The sequence below is a fragment of the Epinephelus fuscoguttatus genome, linkage group LG18 (assembly GCF_011397635.1).
Source record: "Epinephelus fuscoguttatus linkage group LG18, E.fuscoguttatus.final_Chr_v1".
NCBI lineage: Eukaryota > Metazoa > Chordata > Actinopteri > Perciformes > Serranidae > Epinephelus > Epinephelus fuscoguttatus.
In genome coordinates, this window is record NC_064769.1 from 21,076,792 (window position 1) to 21,100,480 (window position 23,689).

At 40.6% G+C, this 23,689-nt stretch overlaps 2 protein-coding genes across 3 annotated transcripts; one reads left to right on the forward strand and one right to left on the reverse strand.

The window, feature by feature from the left end:
* Positions 1–555: 555 nt before the first annotated feature.
* On the reverse strand, positions 556–6,826 carry ndufa8 (NADH:ubiquinone oxidoreductase subunit A8). Its single transcript, XM_049604725.1, has 4 exons — positions 6,648–6,826; positions 5,363–5,526; positions 1,808–1,973; positions 556–1,034 (listed from the first exon to the last, which is right to left on the reverse strand). The coding sequence occupies exons 1-4, from the start codon at positions 6,696–6,698 to the stop codon at positions 897–899; spliced, it is 519 nt and encodes a 172-aa protein (XP_049460682.1). The 5' UTR covers positions 6,699–6,826; the 3' UTR covers positions 556–896.
* A 165-nt stretch (positions 6,827–6,991) lies between these two features.
* Positions 6,992–23,671, forward strand: morn5 (MORN repeat containing 5). Of its 2 annotated transcripts, none has more exons than XM_049604703.1 (5): positions 6,992–7,200; positions 8,722–8,869; positions 10,529–10,640; positions 11,953–12,084; positions 16,878–17,032. In XM_049604703.1, the coding sequence occupies exons 1-5, from the start codon at positions 7,154–7,156 to the stop codon at positions 17,030–17,032; spliced, it is 594 nt and encodes a 197-aa protein (XP_049460660.1). In that variant the 5' UTR covers positions 6,992–7,153. The 2 variants fall into 2 exon arrangements, with proteins under 2 accessions (XP_049460660.1, XP_049460661.1); XM_049604704.1 differs by lacking the exon at positions 16,878–17,032 and adding an exon at positions 22,673–23,671 and having other exon boundaries at positions 7,025–7,200.
* Positions 23,672–23,689: the final 18 nt, after the last annotated feature.

Sequence of the window (23,689 nt, forward strand, 5' to 3'; positions counted from 1 at the left end):
ATATCACGACTATTACTACTGGTATAGCATGTTTGATGTGTGTGCTGAAACAAACTGTGAACAAACTTCAACTTTGATCTTGGACAACGTCCCGGTGGTACGTGAGTACGTGTGTAGGTATTGGCACAGTCCGCTATGTTCCACAGGCCAGCATGTCTTTGAATTCTCATCTCCTTGGACTGAAGGTCACGAGTACACACGCGCGCCGGCAGCAATAACACACTTCGTCGTGGATCTCTGAAATAACTCCTGTAGTCTTCTTCCAGTCCGGGTCAGAGGCAGGAAGTGAGCTGGGAGAAAAGAAGGAAGCAGAAGCAGCTCTCTCTGGCTGCAGGTAGTGACCCTGAACCTTGACCTCCAACCTCGGCCTCCATCAGTCTGACAATACGCACTCTGACAAAACACAGATGTGCAAACACGGCAGTGCTGCCTACAAAATGGCAGTGTAAAGCCTCTGAATAGCTGATCTTTCTAGTGTTAGTGAACAAACTAACTAAATTTTTAATTCTGTTCTAAAGGACATAAAAAGATCAATAAAGACATTAAAATCCAGAATTATAATTTATCTTTTTATTTTCTCACAACAACAATAACAGCATGTTGCATTTGTTCACTCATTAAATTTACAGAAGTGGTCAGGAAAGCTGCATGGATTCACACAATCATCCATCCGTCCTTCCTTTATCAAACTGACAACGTTAGAGGTACAGCTGACATGAGCCCTGTCCAAAACCAACCCTCTGACCATACACAGACAAAGGTGCCGAAACCAGCATCCTTAATGCTGGTGTCTGCGCCCGAGAGATTTAAACCTTTTAAAGTATCATTAATGTATCAGCTGTCACAAGAGGTCTGGCTGTTCTTGGACAGAGCCCATGACTTCGGAAGGAGCTGCCTCACCAAGTCCAGAAGAATAACCTGCTGCCATGTTTTGCAGGCTCCAGTTTACCCTCGATGGGTGGGTTGGCCTCTGGACGTGGTCTAGAATGGTAGGGGTTCTCAGGGAGGGCCCGCGTGGTCGCCACTTTGGTCACCTAAGGCAGAAGAGGAACATGGATGGCATTAGTTTTCAGGTTCAGTTTTAATGATGCAGTGTTTTACAGGGCTTGATTGTTTTTGAAAGTGTACTTGTTATTTCTCATTTTTCCCCTGCTCTTTTTTCCTTCTTTGCAATTTCTTCATGACTTCTGGATCAAACCCTTAATTCTCTCTCTGACATGTCCTTGTCTCACTCACAGCCTGAATGTGTAACACTCTTTCCTCTTTAGTTTACTCCCACTATTTCAAACAGAAGTTGTTTCATTTGTTATACAGCGGAGATGCCAGAGGAACTCAGCCAGTGAGCAGACAGTCAACCTGGACGTGTCTCAAAGTAATCTGATGTCAGATTTCTGTTCTTTTGTTTCCCTGCTCATGCGATTTGATTCCATGAACAACAGCTCGGCTTGACAAGTGCAAAATGGCCAGAAAGTTGATTACAGCCATTCACAGATTCCCAGGTTTGTCCAAGTGTCTTTCAAAGACCACAAAAAGCTATTGTCAAGATCAGTTTTGGTCTTATTTTGATTGCTGCTACCTAATTAGTGCTCGCCAGCCAGTTACGCAAGCCCCTTAGAAATGGCAATTTTATGAGAAGAAAAACCAAAGCAACATAGAATACATGATTTGCCTGCTCACAACTGTAGCTGAATGAGAGCACTACGCAGATGCAATCAGAGCCTCTTGCACAGCCCATAATCAGCCAGAATGGAGCCCATCAACTGAGCTGTTCACGTTGTGAATGCAGTCAATCCCTCACAAGTCTCACCTTAGACAGGTCTCCCAGCTCAGGTCTCTGCCACCCCAGCTTATCAAGGACGCAGCTGTCGAAGGCTTGCTGCTTCTGACGGCAGCGGCGCAATTCTCCCAAGTTTGAATAATCCAGACAGGTCCAGTACTCTGTGAAGGACTCGGCACAGTTTCCCTTGATTTGCCTGCAAAGTACAGTGAAACGAGAGATTTTAGCACAATCAGGTATGCAAGAATGACATCGAAAAAGTCCAGAAAACTCGGTTCCTGTGCATGAACTGGAACTCCTCTCCTTAAACATGCTAAAAAATAAATGTTTACAAAGATATAGTGAGTCTGGAGAGAGAATGAGACAGATATGAGACAGACAGTGTTTTATGGTATTGTTAAAATGTACTGAAAATATCCAAAAAGAACCAACACATGCACTGAAATCATTCTACCAGTCCCTCCAGGATTTTGCAAGCTGTTTTCTTTGCGAATGTTGCGGCCTGATTTGGCTGCACAACTAGTTGCAAAGCTGTCTTAGATTCAGAGCCTGTTATTATGAGCATTCAGTGTTTCCCACAGAATTAGAATCTATGTGTGATGGTGGTGGATGGGAGGGTGGTAGCAAGAGCTAATCAGTGACGATCAATTCAGTGCAGCACTGAAAGACCGTCTCCTTAGACTGGTCTCCTCCTGCTCTCTCTGCCCAGTTAGCACGAGCTAACACAGCAGCAGCAGTAGCTAACATCCAATTCCAAGCCGTTTAATGGTCCCAACAACCTTACATCACCAAAACGGCTCAACTCTGTCACCAAACCCATTAATAAATGTTGGGTAACATTAGCTGTGCAACGCTAACAGTTAGCCCTGTTACTGTGTGTGTGACTGTCACAGGTGCACCAGTAGTCTCATCATAAACGGAGAGACAGCATGGCATGGAGGGCCTGAGTAAATCAATATGCTGCACGCAGCACTACAATTACATGAGATTAAACCCGTTCCAGATGGTCAAATTTGTGGTAAAGTTGCCGTTATAGGACAACTTTGCAAGATTGTGCAGAATTCACAGGGATTGGCTGAATTTGTGTTGATTGTTGCAATCACAGCACCTGGAGGGACTGTTTTACCATGTTTTATACTCAAACAACAAATAAAATTAGCAGCACTGTGCACTTTTTGTTTGCAAAAAATTAATAACATAGCTAATACGTTATGTAAACATATGAAAATCAAATCTGCATTAACGTGAAGGAAAGACTGTCTTCGAAATGCTTGCTGGAGTGTCTGTGTCACTGTAGATGAGGACAAGGGATCACTGGCATCTGGGTTTGCCTGTTACACAACCATTCAGTAAGCAAAGGAAAACCCAGACTGTTACTAAATCTAGTTGGTGCTGAAACATTATTTACTGTGAGTTGTGAAACATGATTTTCTAGAATTCTAGAATTTAACAGTGGTTTAATGTGAAACCGGTAACTGTTTCATCCCTATTTCTAACCACATCCCAGTTCATCCTATGTGCCTAAAACTGCTCAGATTCAAAATTCACAATCTAACGTAGTCAAAACTTTAATTAAATTGTGCTTTATGACTTATCAGTATTAGTCAAAAGATTTCAGAGGTTTCTGTAACAAGAACTTTCTGAACTGGTGGCGTGAACGAGGTGCTCCTAAAAAGGTGTCTGGCAGTTGCCAGAAGCACCTAAGAATTAAACCAGGTCCTGGGTACAATTACAGCTTTTCTCAAATCTTTCCTCATTATAATAATTACAGGTATTTCTCTTTCACAGTAACTCTCAGTTTATCTTTGAGGTCAGAGTGTCGGTGGCTTGTTTCAGCTTTAGAATTAGAGGTCATGTGTTTCTTGAGAACCAGAAACACTTTCTGTTTGAGACACGCGGACAAACATACAAAAGCACCTTATAGTTGCTGCGTGGGCATCAGGATATAACCAAGGCTCAGTCAAAAACTGTCAGTAAACACAGACACAGCAGTTAAGAGTGAAAAGGCCCAGACCACTTCCTCAAATAGCCCCTGAAGGCAGTTTTATAGACAATAAACTCGGTACTTATTCATGTTTTAAAATTAACAAGCCTTTTTGTCTACTGATCGTTGTTTTAAAAAAGTGGCACAGAAAAACGGCATAAAGGTGTTCACTGCATCATACTTGAGTCACAGTTTATTTGCATATATTTCAAGATAACATGCATTTGTGGAGAACTTGGAAAAGAGAGAAACAACAAACTGTTATAGTAGATTTTTACAAGATGGAAATTAACATAAAGTAAAATGAAAATAATAAAAAGCTTTGTGGGACTAAATACTGATTCAATAAAATATTAACAAGATTAATATATGGAAAATAACTTTTGAGACATCAGGCAACATACCAAGAAACTTCATGTACTTGAAAGATTGATCAAAAATCTGTTGTTGGTAATTCTACTTTCTTAAAAATCCAGTCTTGTCATGGTGTGAAGAATAAATTCACCATAAAACGTTGAAGGAGATGTCCTTTAACATCAAACCCTCCCATTTATATAGGTATGTATGGGTTTACCCAAAACCTCTCCGCTCTGCAGGATTTTATTCTGATGTTTATTTGTGAAAAATGCCTTATCCTTTATTTTACTAGTCTTTTTTTTTCTTGGGTTCATATTCACAAAACAAACAAGTTGTCTGCAAATGAATCTAATCTTATCTAAGTCTCTGTTAAAATACATTGCAGCATAATGACGCCATATGCACCATTTTCACCCAGATTTCTTAAATGTCTTAAAGATGACAACAACAAAAATCACAATCCTGCACTCAGTACTGCATGTAAATTAATGGAGGAATAAAGTTTTGTAAACATCAGTACCAAGGTTGGTTCAGAATTAAAACGTTATCTTCAATCCCACTCTTCTTTTTCTGTAAAACCTGTTCAGTCACCTCGTTTCCAGATGGTCACTGAATTTTCACCAGTGTTCTCTCTTCTACCTTTGCACACATCACTTTAGTTAAACAGCAAACCATTCTACTTGAACATCAAAGACTGGTATCCACATCCCACTTTCGCCAAAAGCCAATGGAATGAAATGCATATTAGCAGGACAAGTAACAGGAAACTGTGTAAACTTAACAACTGTAACCCCTGAAAGAACAACTATCCAACAGCAGTATCTGCAACCTCAGAGCACATTTTCTCCCCACATGTCCATCACAGAGGAAGAAATGTAAAAACTCTTGACCACAAACCTCTTTTGACTAAGGTTTCAAATGGACTCTCAAAGCTAGGCAACCTCCAGCTGGCTCCAGAGTACAGCCACGTCTTGAATCACTCGCTGACCACAAGCACACGGTTCAGTTTTACAGATGACACCCCTGTGGCAGCCTTCATCTCTTTATTCTGCCAAGTCACTAGGTTTTTTGCCACTTTACTGTTACCAACGTTTCTGATTAGTTAACTCTTTTTTTGTACTCCAGAAAAAAAAAAAACAGACAATGTGTATGCCTTTCTGAAACACCATTTCAAACATTGTGTCTGTGAATACCAGAAGAATTTGGCACCAAAAAGATAAAAAAAAAACCTGTGTGTGACTTACCTAAAGAAGTTGAGTGCGCACTCATTGACTTTTCTCCCTTCGTCTAGACATTTTCTGGGATCCTTTTCCTCCCAACGACAGAGCATGAACTCCTTGTTTGGTTTGTCACATTGGGAGCCAAAATGGTGGGCAGCTGCCTTCAGCACCGCAGAAGACACATTTATCTAGACGGAAACATAAAAAAAACAGTGAGTCTTGGTAAAAATTAGTATCTAAGAAATATAGGACCACCAAGATATAATTTTTTTTAAAGGTACAGGATTCTTTTGGTAGCTTGACACGTGTTGATATTAGTGAACCCATTAAAAGAGCCAAAAGAAAGCGTTTGATCAAAGATGATGGCCATAGGAAAGTGTTAGGATCATTTCAAAAGTGAAAACTTCCCCCTTGAACATGTCGTATTCCGCCTGCTCTTGTATATTATTAACTGAACTTGTATCTTTAAAAAAACAGACTTAGTGATCTAGGAGTAAGCTGGGACTTTTTATAGAGCACAACCACCAGGACAGGGATGTTTCCAGGTGAACTGCATTGATCTCTACTGTTAATGTAGCACAAAAGTGATGAAAACACTTTGCATTTCTTTAAAAGAAAAGAAAATAATCTGTGAGGGCATAAGTAAAAGAACAAATATACTTCAAATATAAAATAGTACTAGAAAGTTGATAGTAGAAAGGTGAAAGCCTTGTGCATTACAGTGCAATTCTTCAAATACCTACATACTGAATTTAAAAGAAACTTGTACCTGCACGCACAGGCATGTCATAATAAGTACTGGAGAGAGACAAGCTGCTGCCAGCTGACACTTGACTTCCAAGGACAAGTTCAACTGTTGCTGACATAAACAGGGCAGAGGTTTGTTTTGGGGCAGCCATTGTACAGTTATTGTCACCACTGGGGCGAATTAAAAAGATAATGAGGGCAATAAAGATGCAATTCAACGTTAACTATGGTCAACAGCCAATGAGTTCTTGCATATTGTGATTCCTCTCATGCTATTTAAGGTTGCTAATGTGGATATCATAAAGACATAAAGACATTAACCAGCTTCAGTTGCATACAGACATAACGTTATTTGCTTATTGAATTATGAATTATGAATAATCTAGGTTATCTTACTAACGTTCGGTACCGTGAAGGCAGGTAACACAGGTGGAAAAAGTTATAAGCTACTCTACTGGGTGCATCTTGAACCATACAGCAGTTAGCATCAGCTAGCTAGTTAGCTAGCATGTTCTGTCATACTCCGTTTTGTAATTTAAGCGAAACAATAACGGCTGCTCACCTCATCGACGTTCAGCTCCTGCAGCGAGGGAACCTCCACGGTTGTGGGCATGGCTTCGTGTCTGTACAATAACACAAACACAGAGTCTCAAATGAAAAACATTCAAGGTCCTCGTCTGGCTCCAGGACGAGCGACGAGGCCGGAGAAGGTCAGTTTACTGCGCCTGCGGTTCTCGGCTGGGAGGCGCGTTCTGATGACGTATGCAACTGCGTAACTTGAGCTCACGCATGCGCACTGGTGGAGCTGTAAAAGAGAATTTGGATCAATTTGTTATTTGTTTCGTCAAGTTTCATTTCGGAAAGTGTTAAAATGGTAAAACTGTGATAATTTATCCCTCTGCTCCTCACACTGAACAGTTTAAACTGCAGCCTCGCTTTGACTCTCCGTTGCCATGTTGCCATGGTAACGGCCTGTTGTGCAGTCTTGCCCAGCTGATATCAAACCCACGGTTTGTGTGCTTGTTGGTTTATTTAAAGAAGAAAGGGTGCTGGAAAGTCCATTTGGTAATGGAGCTAATTGGAAGCAGTTACAAAGGAGAGACAAAAAATGGCAGGTAAATATGGGGTAAAGTTACGACGTCAGGTATGATGAGACACATAAGGTTAATAAGCCAGTCACTAAACATGTTATTGCATTGTTACTACAGATGTGCTTTACATAAAACAATCATTTCTATAAATATTAGATAGCAAATCAAATCAAATATTTGACTTACAATCAAAATATTTTCACTATACACTTTAATTTTTCTGAGAAAGGGGTTTGAGCAGGTTTTGAATGGGCCTAATGCAGTCAGGTAAAATGGGACAAAAAAAAAGCTAAATGGGATATTTTTCTGAAGTTAATTCAGCATGTTTTTGGGCTGCCAGGTGCCATAAAATTTTGAGTTAGGCTATTGTGTGCCACCCTGGAATATTACAAACATTTTCAGTATTTTTGTCACTTAAAAAGTTTTAAAGATGATGCAGTGAGTCCATGTCAACCACAATAGTCCAGAATGAGCCATCACTGGCAAAAATACTGTTAAAAATATGTTATGTATCATCTATATTAGAGCTTGCATTCTCTCTGTGCACAGTTTTGTTCTGGGATACTACCAGTACATATTGAAACTATACTTGAACTTAAGTAGACCAGTGATTATGTCATTACTGTGAGCTTGGTGATGTAAAGAGTGAAGAAGGAAACACACAACTTAGACAGAGTAGCAGGCTCTTGCTTATAAAGCATCATACTTGCAGGTATACAGTCTTTCTCTCTCTCCCTCTTTCTGTCTTTCTTGCTCTCGACTTTCTCCTGTCTGTCCTACACTTATTCTTAACACTTATCTATTTAATTTGCTTATTTTCCATTTGTATTAGGTATTTATTTGGTTATGCCAATGTTTTGTGTTGAATTGTTAACTTTATATTTGTCATTTATTTTGTTTTGTGTCAGCGTGATGGCACTTGAAAAAATGTCATTCTTTAAATGTGTCTAAATGATCCCATAGAGGTGGGTCATGTTGAAATGGCGAGACACGAAAATAAATATTTCATTCATTCATCTGGTAGCCTACACACACATAAGTACACATGCATGTCCATTTTAGACAACATAGCACCAAGGAGACAGGCAGTAAAAGAACAGGGAAAACAAGGCAAAAATATTGGATGATTTTTTTTAATAAACAGCCACGTCATTTTTAATTATCAAATGAAATAATGACTGATTATCTTATAAATAGATTTAATCATTTAAACAAACATGACCCATTTTACCTTACCAGCGGTCCCATTTTGCATGAACATGTAGTTGGAGCGAGGTAAGGGTTCTTGATGTGTTTGAAGGTCAAACGTTTCTAAATTATTTTACTTGGCAACATATTTTCTTAGTAGAAATGTAGCAGAGATGCATAACAAGTTCTAACACTCAACGTAGTCCTCAGTATTAGGTGGTTTTCTTGGTGATCTACCTAAAAGTGTCCCGTTTATCACACCTCATAATTCTAAAGAAAGCAGGATATAGACACCCAAATGAATAAAGTCATACTGTTGGTTTCAAGCACTGTGTGACCATCTCGTCTCTCCCTCAGGATGGATGGAAAAGGAAAGTACACCTTCCCCACAGACACCAAGTATGAGGGAGAGATGAAAGATGGCATGTTTCATGGTAAAGGAGTGCTTCACTTTCCCAATGGAAGTAAATATGAGGCCACCTGGGAGCACGGCAAAGCTAAACAGGTGAGGAGGGGCGTGTGTGTGTGTGTCCCTGCATGCGTGTCAGAATATATGCATCCACATGCATGACTGCGTGTTTCACATTGGTTATAGTTGATGATACATCTGGTCCCTTTTAGCAATCACTCACCATTATTGTCGTAGTTATTAGGTTTCTCTCCTCTTTTCCCTGCGTGAAGCTGCAGTCCCTCCTGCTCTGAAGCAATCTTTCATGGGCTTTTGCCACAACAGCGATCACTCCAATTATTATCATCATTTCAGCTGCGGTTCATTTGAAATGATAGCAGCTCTAAAGCATGACAAACCTTAGCCCAGACTTCCCTGCACCTGCATCCATGCCAGCCCGAGAAAACCTTCGAACATTCAAAACAGATCTAAACCAGCCGATAACCACAAGAAATTCAAACTCAGGGAATTATATCTGGTCACCTATAGCTTGTTCTGCAACTTGTGCCTCTCCCTTCAAACAATGCCTCTCAGCCTGGGAGTCCCTGAACAGATGGGTTTTCCCTTTTTAATAACCAAATAAAACAAGCATTATCCTAAAAGATTGAGATCCACTGTGTATGTTAATTTGGATATTTAGAATTCTAAATCTTGTGGATGAGGTGTAAATGCCTCTGCAACTACTATATTTAAACTTTATGAAACAGTAGGAACAAACACAACAAATAAGAAAATAACAGTAACCTCTAATTATGTCTGGTGCAGAAACACAGATGATAACAGAGCTTAGATTTAACACATCATAGCAGAAGAAGCACATCTGTAATTAATAACATTAATCAAGGCTGCATTCCGCAGGTGTTCAGGACTGTTCATGCTTTAGATCAACCTGTGTTGCAACGACGAGTCTAGATATCTGCTGTCTGTCTTTCACTGAATGTGATCCCCCACCAAATATGCACCCCTCAAAAATGGCATGAATTAATGCCATTTCCATGATTGCATAATTATACTGTTGACCTTGATGTGAAGGTTGTTATGTGTCCAGATTTTGCAAAATTGCAGAATAATGTATGTTTATTTTTCAATTCCAATAACAGCGCTATCATTCCTTACACACACACACACACACACACACACACACACACACACACACACACATATACACAGTGTGTCAGTTCACCCAGAATACCAAAAGACATATTTTTCCACTTTCCCATAGTGGTATCTTTGTAGACAGCTTTGGTTTTATGAGGTTTTGAGATATCTATCTCTAAGGTTTCCGCCTCAGCCCAGAGACAATGGAGGAAAATGTAAATTCTTTTGTGGTGCTTAAAGCACTGAAAAGTGACATTTGAAAACCTCAGCAGCAACTTATCTCTGCAGAAACCGTGTCTGGGGTACGGAGGATAACCCCCAGACCTTGCTTTCAACAGTTTTCACTGGGACAACTTTCTGCCAAAATAATAGCACCAAGGAAAACTGCCAACAGTGAGATCTGTGGATGATCTTGAGTAACATTGTTCCCACTGTTGAGTTTTTCAAATGTAATTTTTTCACTGCTTTGAGGAGCACAAATTACCTCCATTGTACATGGTTGTATCACATAAATTTTAACTATCTGCATAGCCAGAATCCAGAGGTAAATGGAAATTCTCAATTCTTAAAACTCAATTGAGCCAATAAAATGTCATCATCATTGTGCTTCCTTACAAGGGGTCATTCACCTTTGCTGACGGTCTGCAGTACCAGAAGATGGACTGGGACTACTGTGATGGATACGACAGGCGCTTCTACAGTGAGAGGTGCAATGGGCTCAGACCTGCAGGTTGGAATTTATTTACATGCTGATTTGGTCAGACAGAAGTGTTTTCTGCTCCATCCTTCTTCCCACTTCCAAACACAGTGATGTTCTTTTGCTTAAAAATATAATGAGCTTCGCCAACAATTAAAACACGATAAATACACTGCTCAAAAAATTAAGGGAACACTTAAATCACACATCAGATCTTGATGAACAAATTATTCAAGTTGAAAATCTTTACTGATGTACATTGTACAATTTATTGAGGACAAAATGATGCAACAAAGGTCAGTGGAAACCAAAATCATCGACCCACTGAGGGCTGGATTCAAAATCACACTGAAAATCAAAGTAGAAAAATTGAAACTGGCAACTCATAATGTGACTCAGTAGTGTATATGGCCCCCGCATGCCTGTATGCACTCCTCTCAATATCTGGGCATGCTCCTGATGAGTCAGTTGATGGTGTTGTGGGGTATCTCCTCCCACACCTGGATCAGGGCATCAGTGAGCTCCTGACGTGCTCACTTGGATTTAGATATGGGAAACAAGAGGGCCAGTCAATGGCATCAAAGCCTTCATCATCTAGGAACTGCCTACACACTCTGGCCACATGAGGCCGGGCATTGTCCTGCACCAGGAGGAACCCAGGGCGCGCTGCTTCAGCGTAAGGTCTGACAATCACTCTGAGGATTTCATCCTGGTACCTTATAGCAGTCAGGGTACCGTTGGACTTGGGAGTTGTCTTGCAGTTGCCTCTCCATTGCACCTTTTGTCACTTTCATTCACACTAAAGCAGGTGAAACTGATTCACAGTCACTTGTGCTTCTTAAATGGACAGATTGATATCCCTGAAGTTTAACTGATTTGGTTTTATACTGTGACGATGAAATATTCTTGTGATTTTTTTTGAGCAGTGTACATTGAAACTGGAAGCATTTGTGAGTTTCATCCCAAAACATTAACTTGATGAGCATTCATTTACAAACCAAAAAACAGAAATTAAGAAGCTGCTCAGTGTGATCATAGATTCACTTTCTGTATTGTTGTACTGAATGACTGTCTCACAAAGCATGGTAACTAATCTGGCTTCATATCTTTTGGAGTTAAATTTGGATGGCTCTTTTTATTTAAGTCCATGTTCAAGATTTTAAACACTAACTTATTTAGTATAACTGTTTTGAGTCATGGCCTATGTCCATTACTCTCCTTTACACATATGACTCATTAAAAAAGGCTGAGATTTGAACACAAAAATCCTAATACTAAGGTGTTAGTAATTATAAACCACACTAAGATCGCTGTTTAATACAGACTAACTGTTTTTTTCATACAGGAGAATCTCAGCTAACTGATCTGCATCCGCCACGCGTCATTCCTGATGGATGTTACGATTGTGGAGACGGATTTTATGACCCCAGTGCCAGAGTAGTCAATTCCTACACTGGCAGATTTCTCAGGAATGCAGGTGAGACAGAAAATATCCTGTTATTTTTACTGTATTCCTAAAATATAGATACCTTCCAGTCTGGATATGTTTTATAATTTGTGTACTTACTGTGAGTCGGACAAAAGCACCACAATTCAGATATGAAGCTCACAAATCACTACATGTCTATCATAATCCAGATCGCATCTCAGTCTCTCACTGCTTACTTCGCTCCAGTTTGTGCACATTTTTTTCCCCACTAATTTGAGGCCAAATTGGCTCCATCTGAATGTTGAGTAATATCCAGGCATCTTAGCCTGTTGTGCCAAGGAAAATGAGAAAGATGAAAGTCAAGAGCACACACAAATTTCCATTTCAAATTAAGTATACACAGTATTAAGTCCAACGAAACACCTTGTCAGTGATAGATTGCCGTATGGTAAATGAATTTATAGTGACTTAATAAAGCAGCACCACTGATCAAAATCCCAGTGATCATGTTGCTTTTGATTTAACCTGCTAACAGAGCATGCTTTAATGTGAGAGATGAACACATAGCTCCAGGATAGAGTGGATAGTGAAATGTTTATTTTTTGCTGTTGTTGTTGATCGCACATCCATCATGATCACATACCTGAACAATGTTTTCCAGTTCCTTAGGCTGAGTTGAACCAACACGTATATATTGTAAGATTAGTTTCAATCAGAGTTTAGCAGAACTAGGTTTGAAATAAGTAAGTCCAGATTTAAAAGTAAGCAGAGCCCTGTTGCACAAAACTAATATAGTGTTTAAGTACTATGGAGATGTTTGTTCACACTAATTCAAATAAAAAATGCTGTTGGAAAATGTAGGTTATAAAAGAGGCGTAATAAAAGAGGGGGGAAAACTGTCTCAGCCAAACACTTCTGGCTGCTCTGTATTCCTTGTTGTTATATGTGTTATATTGTTTTCTAGCCAGCTAAACAGTTAGTTAGCCTGAAGTTACTCATGATGGCTCGGAAGAGAAGCTTTGATTTCTCTTCTGCCAACAGTGGAGTTGTGTGGATCAAACAGGTCCCCTCCACCCTCTGGAAACATCCAGTGACACAAAATCTTACCAGGAATTGGAGCGTTGGTGTTACAGCTGCATTTATTTCATTGTCATGTTTGACAGATGGTTCAGTCTTCTTGTTCAGCTCCATAACAGTTTACGTTGTGAACTGATTTCTTGAAATTCCTTGATGAAACTCAATTGGGTTGAGACTAACTATTAGTTTTCTGCAAGGAACCTGATTATATTGCTCAGTACATCTTGAAAAGGCAGCCATTTTAAAAGTTAAACCTCCTCAAGCGTGTATTTAAAGTTAATGCTGGATCACAACTTAAATTGAAGTTTAGTTTGGTGCAACAGAATTTAATTTAATCCTGGTTGAGAGTAAAAGCTAAACTGACACTTAAAGGGAGGTTTAAATTTAAACTTTCTTCATTTTAAGATAGTTTTAAATAGGGATGGGAATTCATCTTCTAACCGCTTCATCCTCTTCCGGGTGGCGGGGGGGCTGGAGCCTATCCCAGCTGACATCGGGCGAGAGGCAGGGTACACCCTGGACAGGTCACCAGACTATCGCAGGGTGTGTCGCTGACACATAGAGACAAACAACCATTCACGCTCACATTCACACCTACAGACAATTTAGAGTTATCAATTAACCTAGTCCCCAATCTGCATGTGTTTGGACTGTGGGAGGACTGTGGGTTCTCTCCAGACACGCTGACACGGGGAGAACATGCAAACTCCGCACAGAAGGGCTCCCACGCCCGGGATCGAACCGGCAATCCTCTTGCTGTGAGGCGAGAGTGCTAACCACCACACCACCGTGCCACCCGGGTGGGAATTGATAAGATTTTATTGATATCAATGCCATTATCGATTCTGCTTATCGATCCGATTCTTTATCGATTCCCTTATCGATTCCTCCTGTGAATTAATGATATCACCTCCTGTTGTTTGTAACCCAAGACATCTGCGTTCATAACATTTTATTATGAACCTTAAAGCCATGGTCTAGTTTAGAAAGACGATGAGAAAGATTTGAAAAAAAGCACCACACCCCCTCCCCTCTGAGCTCGTGTCCCTCATGGACATGAGCGTGCACAGCGGGCTAGCAGCTCCAGGGAGGCTAACAACAACAGCGTCCTGCCGCCGTTTACCTGGAGCGGGGATGGGCGAGGCTCCACAGCGGGCTAGCAGCTCCAGGGAGGCTAACAACAACAGCGTCCTGCCGCCGTTTACCTGGAGCAGGGATCGGCCGAAGTTCCACAGCGGGCTAGCAGCTCCAGGGAGGCTAACAACAACAGCGTCCTGCCGCCGTGTACCTGGAGCGGGGATGCGCGAGGCTCCACAGTGGGCTAGCAGGTCCAGGGAGGCTATTAACAGCATGAAGTGAAGCCACAGCTTTGACCGCTTCTGTCTCTCCGCCATTACGTCTTCTTTGTTGTTGAACGTGCTGCTGACTGACAAGCATAGATTCGGCGTAATGAAAAGAATCGATAAGGGAATCGTTAAGCATAAAGGCTAATGATGTCGATGAATTGAACCAGTTGGAACCGGTTCTTAACAGGAACCGGTTCTCGATTCCCATCCCTAGTTTTAAAGGTGCAGTGTATAAGATTTAGGGGAATTTAGTGGCATCTATAGCAATGAGTACTGCAGATTGCAACCAGCTGAAACTCCTCCATGTTAGAAATCCTTCAGTGTTCATTGTTCAGGAGCTTTTTACTTATTTGCAGAGGTCTCTTCCTCTCAAACACAAACAGACCATGTAATTAAAACCAGTAAAAACACTGAATAGAGCAATTTTACATTTTAAAAAATCAGTGTTTTCTGACACTGCTCATCACAAAGGGGCTTCTAATTATAGTGGTCAGTGCAAAAATGTGAATGGCCGTAGAGCTAGTGTTTGGTTTGTATGTTCAGGGCTACTGTAGAAACATGGCAGTGCAACATGGCAATATCCGCAGACAAGGACATGCTCTCTATGTAGATGTTTACTTACTCTAACGTGACAAAAACATAGCAATTCCTTTTTTCAGGTGATTTTACACTAAAGAAAACATACTTATTATATAATATTCCATTTCTGCCAATATATCTTGATAAAGTCAACACACTGGACCTTTAATGTTTGCTGCGATGTGATTTTAAGTTAAACTAAAATTTAATAAGCCTTGGTGTAGACTCCTTATTTAAATGCTCCAATAATTGTTCCAAATACAGTAGTTATTCAAGGACAGAAATGCCTAGTTAAGCCTATACCTTTAAAAGTTAAAAGCCATATAATCAGTCATGTGAGCACTGAGGGAACCATTGTTGCTGCCTTGTCGTACAAGATAGTAGCTCTGTGTAAAATTACATCTACTTTTCAACAACTCTACATTTCTGAGGACAGGCCATAGAGAAATCCTTACTGAAAATACTTTAAAAATATACCAAAGCTCTTGTATTGAATTTGTCCCAGGCAGGACCCTTTGTCTTTGCCCATTTTCTTTAAATAGCTGTATCTCTGAGAGCACACAGTGTGGCCATATGGGAAGGATCTGATAGCAATGAACCTATGGAGTGATGTTAAATGGATTATCCCTGGATTCTCTGATGGAAGATTATTTCTACAAGTCATCTGATAAGCACGCTTCTATAGGCTATTGCAGTCATTTCAAAACTTTTTTTTCCCCCCCGTTTTTTGTTATTTGTCAAAAGTGGAAAATTCAAGACACATTTTTTCCACTGAACGGGTGCCCAGTTTTGGAACTCCTGATTTGAAGTGAATGCGGTCTGTCAGGTGTCCAGATAGGAATTCCCAAATTCTGACATCCTCCGCTCGTCATGTCTCCTGTGATTTTACATCACTGGACAACATTGTGAAATAGGCAGCAGGTTGTGATAACAGTCTCTAAATATATGGCATTTGGCTTGCTAAAGGTTAGTCCAGTTTTTCTGTTGTGCATCAAAGGTGTTTGACGCTACTGTTTTTTTGGACACTTGCTGTACAGTACCTTTAATTATGTGCATGAGGCTGTTGCACAATCAACCAGGACTCTTGCAGCTTTGCTTTTAATGGCAGAAATGCGGAAAGCAGTCGAATCAGACAATATTTTGGTCAGAAACCAGACATAGTGCAGCGTCAATGTCTGGATCCTCATCCTCAAATGCAGAAATGTGTCGAGATATGAGTCCTGGCAGACTTTAAAGTTTGACTCACAAGCTCCCTAAGGTATAAATTTATCTTGGGGGGCAGAATATTTGTATTCAGATGAGCTACTTGCAACATAATACAGATTAGTTCCACTAGCACACACATCTCATTTACATATGTGGAGAGACAGAAGGAAACAGAGGAGAGGATCCACATCCTCGCCAGATGTCATCAGCGTGTGTAAGAAGACAAAAATATGTTTTGCAATTCTTCCCTTGATGCGGGTTGTTCATCATCATTATAGCTCTGGTATTGATCAGCGCAGTGATGGAGAGAGAGAGGAAGAGAACAAGAGGAAGAATTTTTTTTTGGAAGCCAAGATGAAAAAGAAGAGGAACTGAACACTTTCCAACAATACTCTGATTCTGTTTTGATTTAGATAAATATGGAGTCAAACAGGAACCATTTAATTGATGTCTGCCTTTTTATGGGAGTGTTTATGTGCAAGTGTGTGGAGGGATGTGTTGTGTGTATGTGGCTTGTGCTGTATGTCACACACACCTCCTATGTGCACGCTCCCTTTTGTCTTGGTGTACAATTCTTGAGAGGAATGCTCCCGTATCCTGTATGGATTTATTTTTCAACCCTGGGAGGTGAAGGCACATTTGTCAGAGTGGGTGTGAAGACAGAATTTATTGCCTCATGGCTTCCGCCCAGGATGAGGACTGCGAGGATGACGGGACACAGGGAAGACCCGCCTTCCCAGAGGGGACGTTTGCTGCGGCAAGGAAAGAGGAAGGAGCTCCCCGTGTAGCCATTACAACTGATGGATGTAGGACTAGGAGGGACTCAGCCCGTGAAGCCTCGTATCAAGAAAAGTTGCAAAAATGATGCGTATGGAACTGGTTTAAACTGCAGATGATTCAAGTTTTACCCCCCTGAACTGATCGTCGTTGCTAGGAAATATCAGGCTAAACTCCACTCACTGGCCAAATCTGACCTATTGCAAAGTCCTGCCCTCCTTAGTTACTGTTGCTAACTTGGACAAACAGTCCTTCCTGGCATGGTGCCAGGTAGCAAAACAATAGGATCTGTTGCTAATATTCCCCAAGAGCTTATAGATTATTTTTGGAGTTGAACCGATTTCTTGTCATCAAGGAGCTGCCGATACGCCTGCGTGTGGAGAGATATGTTGAGAATAGTGGTACACCGTGAAGAAATGAAGGATGATGGAGGAGCTGGAGGGTGGTGAGAGTAAGTGTGTCAGTAGGGATTGTTAAGTGAGAACCACCCGTTGCAGATGAGTCTGGAGGGTTCAAACATAAGATCCCTGAAACAGCCTCACTCCAGGCTACTGATACATTACCTTGTACAACTACTCCAAAACTTAAAGGAGACAGTTCACTCCAAAATCAAAAATACATATTTTCCCTCCTACCTGTAGAGCTCTTTATCAATCTAGATTGTTTTGGTGTGAGTTGCTGAGTGTTGGAGGTATCAGCTGTAGAGATGTCTGCCTTCTCTCCAGTAATCATGACCCAGTTGCTCAAGATAATCCACAGACATGTTGTGAGCAGTTTCACGTAGGAACCTCATTTCTTTCTACCGAACCACATCCACCAACTGTATCACTACGCAGAAGGAAATGTGCATCTACTGCTAGCTCATCTAGAAACACTGAGCTAGCAAACATTATGGCTCAGCCAAGGAGGACACCATTAATGTTTACATTTTGTGCAGTCAGTAGCATGAGCCTCTCGTCCATGAGTAGATGCACACTTCCTTCTGATACAGTTGGCAGGTGTAGTTCAGTAGAAATAAAATAGTTCCTACATGAAACTGCTTACAAAAAGGTCTTTACAGTATCTTGCACAAGGCAGTCATAATTCCTGGAAAGAGACATGAGTGTTGAGGGTTTTTTTGGCACTTTGGAGTGCCATCTTTAAACCCCAAGATCCCAAACTGCTCCCCAAATACAACTCAGTTTGGATAGAGGTGTTCAGTGAATGCAACACAAACAGTACTAATAATAACAGGATAGCTAACCCTCTATGTGGCGTGCTCAGTACTTCAGAGACTAATGTACTGTAATAGATTTATCCCCATTGTAAGTGGTCCACTCAGCAAGTCCTGCAAAAATTCAAGACAAATTTCTCTTTACTCGTTGGTTTTGGGCAGGGACCAGGGAGCATTTTCATGGATTAGAGAAGTCGCGACCAAAATGACCAAAATTACTCTTAAGAGAAAGGGGAGAAGTCTTTTAAACCGATACATGATGACACATGTACTCACTGGGCTGACACTGCTTCCTTTCTTCTCGTTTGGGAGTAAATTGTCTTGAAAAGCAATTTCCACTTAAGTAGTCCATTGAATTTCTTTTCTGATTAAATTTAAGAAAAGAGATCCCGTTTACTCACAGAATCATGCTTTATTTCATATCTACAATTCCAAGTTTCATTTGGGTTTACAGCCTTGGAGAGGCAGCGAGTCACATCATCATCCAAACCAATATTTCTGCAGTTGGTTTGGATGATGGACTTAGTGATTCTTAGTTGTTTTTATGAACAGTCTGAAAGAAAGTAGTCAGGCGAGGAGGCAGACAGGTTATTTGGATACAAAGTCACCTCCTGCACAACACAGAAGACGGAAAGAAAGGAATGTCTGAGTTTGTGTGTGTCAGCGAGGAGTGACTGCAGGTGGTGAAAGATGAACATTCAGGGATCACAGACTTTGTTACTGGTTATCTTCCTCCCAGCCTTCTTCATGAGCGTCCAGCCTCTACTTTAATGCCACAGCAGTTAGTCATTCGGTATGACACTGCAGTTTTTCATCTCTTCAACTCATCTCTCACTAGGATGGGTGAACCAGGGACTCTGAAAAGAAGGATAAGATGACATGTCCGCACACACTGATGAGCTGGCAGACTAATCCATACTTTTGTGCATTTTAAAAATGCAAAACACTGCCTGCTAAGCAACTGATGAAGTTCAATACTTAAGATTTGAATTTGTTTTTCAGATTTTTTTTAATCTGCATTTTTATGATGACATGAGATCATTACAACAAACATGTGCTTCCACTTTACTACCACCTCCCTGTGTCATAGTGAAGCAGCCCTGCTTAAATAAAGCAAACTACAACACAATGAAGCGATTACTGTTAAATCTGAAATACAAATCACACAATCAACAAACAACTCAAAGGGCTATTTTTGTCCCCCAAAACTTCCACAGACACATAATTGTACTTAATTTGTCACTGCTGATGAAGATTGTTGCTTAAGTCTGAAGGTAGAATATAAAACATTTGCATTGCACTATAAAACTGTAATTAAAAAAGAATGATGGGAAAGATACATAGGCCACATCTGCACAATCAAATCTGCTCCATGGTCTGATTGAGCGCGTTCTGTTATTGCAAACAAACACACACACGGTCAGTTGTGTATATTCTCTCTTGGCAACAGGCAGCAACAGTCGGCAGCGGCACAGGAGGCGGCAGCAGCTCCAGCAGGGGCCATGTGTTGCCATATTGTTTGTAGCACTTTCCTGTTTCTGGAATAACCGCTTCCCTTTGAAACTCCACACAGAAAGAGCTCCATACTGAAAACATTCCACTGCCAAGGAAAACACCTCTGGTGACCAAACCGTGGCCCCTCCCTTTGTCCCCGTCCAGCCGAGGTGTTTCACAGACAGATAAAATCAGCCGGGGCCCTGGGGAGTGGAACATATCCTCGCGCTGCCTTTCCTGAGACTCTCATTTTTCATACATCCAAAAATCACCATAAAACAGGATTCGCATGTTAATCCTGTGAGCTGTGACAGATGGATTAATAATTTTGAAGATCAGTATCTCTCTTTCAAAGCCAGAAACCAGGAAACCGTCGCTGTTTTCTGTGATGTCATCAAGAGACAAAGGCAAAGGGCTGCTCAGCTTGCAGTGAATTGGAGACAGATGACTTATACGTGTGCATTTGAGTGTTTATTTGAGCTTTCACATTTAGGTAAGTTTGATTTCACTGTGGTGCCTCCACTTGGAAACCACAAAATGTGCTTATATTAGCACAGTTGACCCTGAATAAGTCGGCTTAGTTGAGCCCCTCGTCTCAGTCGGCGGACGCAGATCAGAGTTTGACATCACAAAATGTCACAGCTCTTCTGTTTCAGTGAATACTAAACCCAGCAGAATGCAACCATCTCTTATTCAAATCACTACGGTGATACAAGCAGGACGATTTTTGCTTTTGCTTTTGCTCATTATGATAGTGTCTCTCTTTGTGTGTATGTGTGCATGTGTGTGTGTGTTAATTCGCAGCCATTAGGCTGGAAGGAAACACTTTTCCCTCTGAGTGTATTTTAAGGATTAAGATAAACAGACTTTAACAAGGTGCCATTATCGCTTCCACACACACTCTCTCTCTCATGTGTACATTTCACAAAGGCCGCATAGGCAGGTTGTTACAGTCCAGAAGGATGTCGACCAAAATTCTAATAAACAAGTATGTGTGTGCACTTCACTAGGTGATGATGACCTGTGGCATAAGGTAGTTACAATGGGCCCCAGTGCACACTGTTATGACGGGCTCTTGTGCACGCTAGTTACCATATAGCTACTGCACCATGTATGTAAATGACAAAAATACCAAAGAAAATAAAGAATTATTCATTTAATTGGATCGTTTTTTATTATTTATCTATAGTTTATGTAGAATAAGCATATATTTTCTGACAGATTGCTACTGACTATTACAAAAAAAAAGAAAATATAGCAAATGGCACCATGTTTAATTCAATATGAGTTCCTCTTTGAACACAGGCATACTTCTGAGGTGGCACTCTGACACAAGGGCTTTTCTGCCCAGCATATAAGGCAGTAGCTAAGTCCATAGGGACTTGGGTTGGGATCCAGAGGGTTGTGGTTCAAGTCCCCGTCCAGACCAAATATGGAGCATGGACTGGTAGCTGGAGAGATGCCAGTTTGCCTAGTGGGCACTACTAAGGTGCTCTTGAAGATGGCACTGATCCTCCAACTGCTCTGGGTGTCCATGGGCTGCCACTTCACACTGATATCTCTCCATTTGATGCATGTATATGTCTGGTTTGTGTGTGTGTGTGTGTGTGTGTGTATTTCGGGCCTGTGTGTGTATGACAACAGAGTGGAAAAAAAATCAATTTATAAAGTATATCTTCTTCTTCCTGTCCTAGTCTTTCTGTGGGCCCCAGTGCAACCACCTTGCCCTCACTGTCTTGATTTAAAGGCCACAATATTCCTGAAATTATATCTAGTCAGTATCATTATTTTATTGTAATTTATTTCAGTTTAACTGCAGTATCCCAACTCACAGGAAGGATGACAAGAGTCATTAGGCAGGTCTATAAGTTAAATGTATTGACTCACAAAAAAAATCACAAAAATACCCCGCTGTCCTCAGATTGGGGGAAATTATCTAAATATATCAGCCACCTGTGCCCTCAAATAACCCAAGGTGCCAATTACATATGACTTAAATCCCAAGATAAACGCTGCTATAGAATCTCAAGAGGGCGGAATTACAGAAAATATGAAAATGTCCCAATCTAATCATCATTAAGGCAGGTCGTGCTTTTGTGGCTAATTGAGGTCAGTCTAAACGTAACGACGCAGCGACGTATAGGCTCCAATAATTACCTTCTCGTGCTAACAAATGCACCACAAAGACTGTTTGCGCGGCAGCTGCCCGCGTGTCCGACGCGTTCAATTGACCTCCCGATCAGCCCAGGTAGAGAGGAGAGACAAACACCCAGAGACACAGAGGAGCGGGGTGTTTTAGACTTGAAGTGGCTGTTAGTGTTGATGCCCGGCAATTACGCACAATCAGTCCGAGAGCTGCAGACCTGCTCCGCGCGCACAATGGAGCCCCGCGCGCAGTGGAACCTGGGGGTGAGGCCCGCGTGCTGCTCAAGTGCGTGCAGCTGCGAGCGCTCCAGAGAGAAAGCTCACTTCCCCTGCAATTAGCTACTCATTTCAGTTTTAACAATGAAAAACTGGTTTATTATCAGCTCCTCTGGCAGTCGTTTCGGTTTTAAAAAAAAATTGGCCACCTTTTTTTTTTTTTTGGTGAGGGGGAGGTTATTATTTATTGGTGTCTGAAGTGGCTCTGAGAAGTTATTTTCTCCTAATTGTCAGGCTTATCTTGATTTGACAAATTTACCCGAGACTTGAATGGCACTTCACTGTCGCAGCCTCACACACGAAATGACCTGTGGTTTAATTATGCAGGCTACTGGTTATTATTATTACAGTTTGTGATTTAAACGCTTTACCTTTACACCTCAGTTTGCATTTGTATTCCTTTATTTATTTAATTATAATTTAAACGTTTGGAAAAAAATCAATTTACTTTCACTCCACAGTGTTTTCCAATAATATGAACCAAAAAAATTCTAAATTATTTCAAATGAAATCTTTCCAACAGATGATTCCGAACATGAGTGGATTGTGCGGACTTGCCGGAAAGCTTGGGATGAGGTTGTTGGCACTGATCCTGAAAAGTCTGTTGCAACAGTTCCTGAAGAGACCAGCAATACCAAGTGACACATTTTTTTACACTCCACTTTATATCTGTATGAATAGCCCATTAAAACAGGGAATTAATTGATTTTTTTGTCTTGTGTTACATGTCTTTAGTGAAGAAGTTTAATGAACAAAAATCATCTTTTAGTGGTAAAATATATTTACTTTTTTAAATACTCCTTGGTATCGATATTGTAGTAGTTGTTACCACTGCCTATTATTTATGTTTTCTGTGCTTTGTGTGTGTGTGTGAGAGAGAGAGTTTAAGAGAGGTTTAAAAAGGGAAAGAGTCTGAGAATGTACAAGCACTAAGGGTCCAGTAATGATTTTAAATGTACTCTATGTTGTTTTGAGTTTGCTTGAACTCCATGTGATGTTACTGGCATGCTGATTAGAGGCATTTACTATAAGAATATCACATTCCAGGGTCAGAAGTCTAGAGATAAGATTTTTGGCTGTATCTCTTACATGCACATTCACATCCTAAAAATAAGTGCTTTTTTGCATGCAAATACAGTATAATATTCAAAATATTAAAATGGAGGTATGACCATTTATAGTCTACATGTCAGTAAATAAGATAATGAATATTTAGGTTTTCAATGAAATGTTAAATAGTCAGAGTCATATTTTGATATCAAATGTAAGAGATTCGCTGGATATGACCCATGCATTACCGCTAAAACAACATATCCTAAATTATATTCATTGTGTGTTGTGTCTAATGTTTTTAGGGCACAGTTCTGCTGTGTGAGGGTCATGTACTCCCTTTAACATATAGTCACCATAAACTGCAGAGGATTTGTTGGGGTACAATAGCTCCTCAGTCACCTAACAACTTCACAAGTTGAAAGATTTTTTTTTTTTTTTAAAAAAAAGCATCAATAAATAAAGAGATTAAGACATGAAGTCCTCTAAA